This window comes from Triticum urartu, chromosome 4 (genome assembly GCF_003073215.2).
Source record: "Triticum urartu cultivar G1812 chromosome 4, Tu2.1, whole genome shotgun sequence".
NCBI lineage: Eukaryota > Viridiplantae > Streptophyta > Magnoliopsida > Poales > Poaceae > Triticum > Triticum urartu.
The window spans coordinates 546,951,013-546,953,988 of NC_053025.1; the positions used below are offsets into that span (position 1 = coordinate 546,951,013).

At 54.3% G+C, this 2,976-nt stretch overlaps 1 protein-coding gene across 1 annotated transcript; it reads right to left on the reverse strand.

Annotated features, from left to right (window-relative positions):
• Positions 1-945: 945 nt before the first annotated feature.
• Positions 946-2,127, reverse strand: LOC125554093 (putative cyclin-dependent kinase F-2). The gene has a single exon (XM_048717701.1). The coding sequence runs from the start codon at positions 2,125-2,127 to the stop codon at positions 946-948; it is 1,182 nt and encodes a 393-aa protein (XP_048573658.1).
• Positions 2,128-2,976: the final 849 nt, after the last annotated feature.

Genomic DNA, 2,976 nt, shown 5'->3' on the forward strand with positions numbered 1-2,976 from the left:
GATGCACCACATAACACAGGCACAAACCGAGTTCAAGACCAACTTATGTTTATGTGCTGGCCAAAATCTAGCAATAGATATGTAGTCATTGCCTATATCATGGGAAAGGATCTTGGACATTTCAGCCCAAATCTGTTTGGCAACCACACATCCAAAGAACAGGTGGTCTATTGACTCCTGTTCCTTACAAAACATACATTCAGGTGGTTTAGTGATACCTCTTTTTAACAAGTTATCCTTAGTCATTAGCTTGTTATGAGACTCCACTAAGCTCTTGAATTTGGTTCATTCTCCCCGCAGGCCTTCTTCCACAGCTCGATGTGTTGAAGATCCCACAGGTGCCATACTACCATGTGTAGCTAACTCAAAGAAAAATGACATACTTTATTTTCCTATCTAATCTACTGTATTTCATAAGTACTAGTAGTAAGGAAATTTGCATACGAAAAAAGATGCTGGAAACAATTGCTGTACCAGTACCAGTTTATAAGTGCTCACAAAATCTGCACCAGCAGGACATTTAACCACCAATTCATCCATCACTCTAGATTTCTGTTGCTTACAACATCTGTACTGCATACTTATCATCAGTTTAATGTTTTGGAAAAACAGCACAAATTGTGCAGTATAACTCAATAACAACTGAGCGTCTGTAACAACATGCCAGCACTCAAATGGATCCCTGAACACAACCTCACAATTACACATCTCTCATCCTCTGAACATGTGGACAATGACACATAGAATTCAGGAAACCAGGCCAACACTAATGGGCGATCCGGCGATCAAGGTGCCAAGGATCAACTTCTACTTGATGGATCAACACTAATGGGCTCATGATTGTTGATGGCTCATCCAAGCACAATTACATCAAGAGAGTGTATGCTAGCATTTACATAGATGGCTTATCCAAGCACAGTCACATCTACTCAGTAGAGAGTTTCATTACACTCTTTGCGCTGCGTTCCACACGGCCAGTGGAATTTTGAGTAGATTCTTCTGGGGCACGGCCGGTGGGATGAACTTGATCCTTGGTGCCTTCTTTTTGGGAAACGACAGAGCGTCGACCTTCGCAGCGGCGGCGGCGGAACGAGGAGCATCGAACCATGGGTGCTTCAGCGCGGCAGCTGCCGTCAGTCGCTTCTCGGGGTTGCATGTAAGGAGCCCTTGCAACACCTGAAATCCTTCATCGGACAGCTTCTCTTCAGGGAAAGAATACCGCAGTCGGCTGTACTTGCACCCCGCCGGCAGCCGTCGCAGCGCCTCGGCGGTGAGCGGCAGCGAGGTGAACCCTGGCCACGTCCTCTCGTCCGGCATCCCGAGCACACAGAAGATGCTCCACAGCTGCCTTATGTCATTCTTCGTCTTGTCTTCGTCGTCATCTTCGAGGTAGCCCTTGAACATCGTCTTGCCGGTGAGCAGTTCGGCAAAGACGCAGCCGATGGACCACGTGTCCACTTGCGCGGCGTAGTCCTTCTTGCCAAGGATCATCTCGGGCGCCATGTAGGACGTCGTGCCGGCCCGGTTGTACGGCGGCCAGCCGGACATGGACATGGCCAGCCCGAGGTCGCAAATCTTGACGAGCTCCCCGTTTCTCCCGACGAGGATATTGGCTGGCTTGATGTCACGGTGAACGATGTGGCGGTCGTGCCCGTGCATCTTTTCCGCACCGGTCAGGAGCTTCCACATGAAGTCGCGCACCGTGGATTCCGGGAGCGGCGGGTCGCTGCGCCTGTCCCACAATAAAGAGTGGAGGCTCGACGCCTCGACGTACTCCATGACGAGGCCGGCGGTGTCGCCGGTGGCCGGGTCGCACAGCAGGCCCTCGAAGCCGACGACGTAAGGGTTTCCGTCGCAGGCCTCGAGGAACCGCGCCTCCCGCTCAAGATCTTCGACGTCGGGGGAGGAGAGGAACTTGACGGCCACGTTCTTTTTGGTGACGCGGTGGCGCATCCTGTGGACGACGCCGAAGCCGCCTTTGCCTAGGCGGGCCACCTTCTCGTAGTCGTCGGTGCTCCCGATGGAGGCGCGGCTCCTCTTGCAGCACGTCGGCGATTGTTGATGTTGAGCCGTGGCGTGGCCGTGGCCGGCGTCGAGGACGGCAGCAGGTCGCTTGCGGGCAGCCATGGCGAACTTCCTTGGTTGCTGGAGAGGGCGGCGAGATGGATGATGGAGAAGGGGGGGGAGGAACTTCCGTATGGATCCATGCTCTGCGTTGGCAATTTGTTTCGACAGGTTGCCTCACCGAGTCGCCATGGAATTCAGTTCAGTTTCAGTCCGAGTTCGTTCGCGTTGCTGCCTGCGTTGTCCGCCCGATGGCGGATTCACGGTTCGTTTGTTTCCGACTCGAATTCAGGTTCTTCGTTTCCGATTCGGTTTCAATATATGCTGACGAGACGATCCACACGGAAAGCTCGCCCCTTCCCGCGTCCAACCAAGCCGTCGATCGAGCCGAGCGCCATGGCCGTCTGCAACTGCAAGAGACCTGCTGCCGTCCTCGACACGACGACACCGGCCACGCTACGAGCAGCCAAGGACCAGAAACGACCGGCTGCCGCAAGAGGAGGCGCATCGGTTGGATCAGCGGCACCGAGGACTACGAGGAGACGCGCGGCACCGGCAAGCAGGGCGGCTCCGGCGTCGTCGTCAAGGTGTGCCACCGCGCCACGGGCAGATCGTGGCGATCAAGTTCCTTCGCTGCACCGAGGACCCCGCCGACGCCACTAGGGAGCTCCGGCGCGAGGCCGGCTCGCAGGACTAACGATCGGTAGCACACAAAATGGATCACAAAATCTCGGGCATTCCTCACTGAGAGACACAGGTACCCTGATTCAGTGATCATCCGGAAAAGGCATTTACATTCGCGTTCCATTCACAGCGTGTATCTCCACCGCTCAAATCTATTCATAACGCGTGTGAGAAAGCTGAGAAGGGTCTCACTAGGACCCAGGCTAGTCTTGTCCAGTAATAGATGAC

Excerpts from the sequence above, each read along its gene's own strand:
- LOC125554093 (XM_048717701.1), bottom strand. The coding sequence starts at position 2,127 with ATGGCTGCCCGCAAGCGACCTGCTGCCGTCCTCGACGCCGGCCACGGC.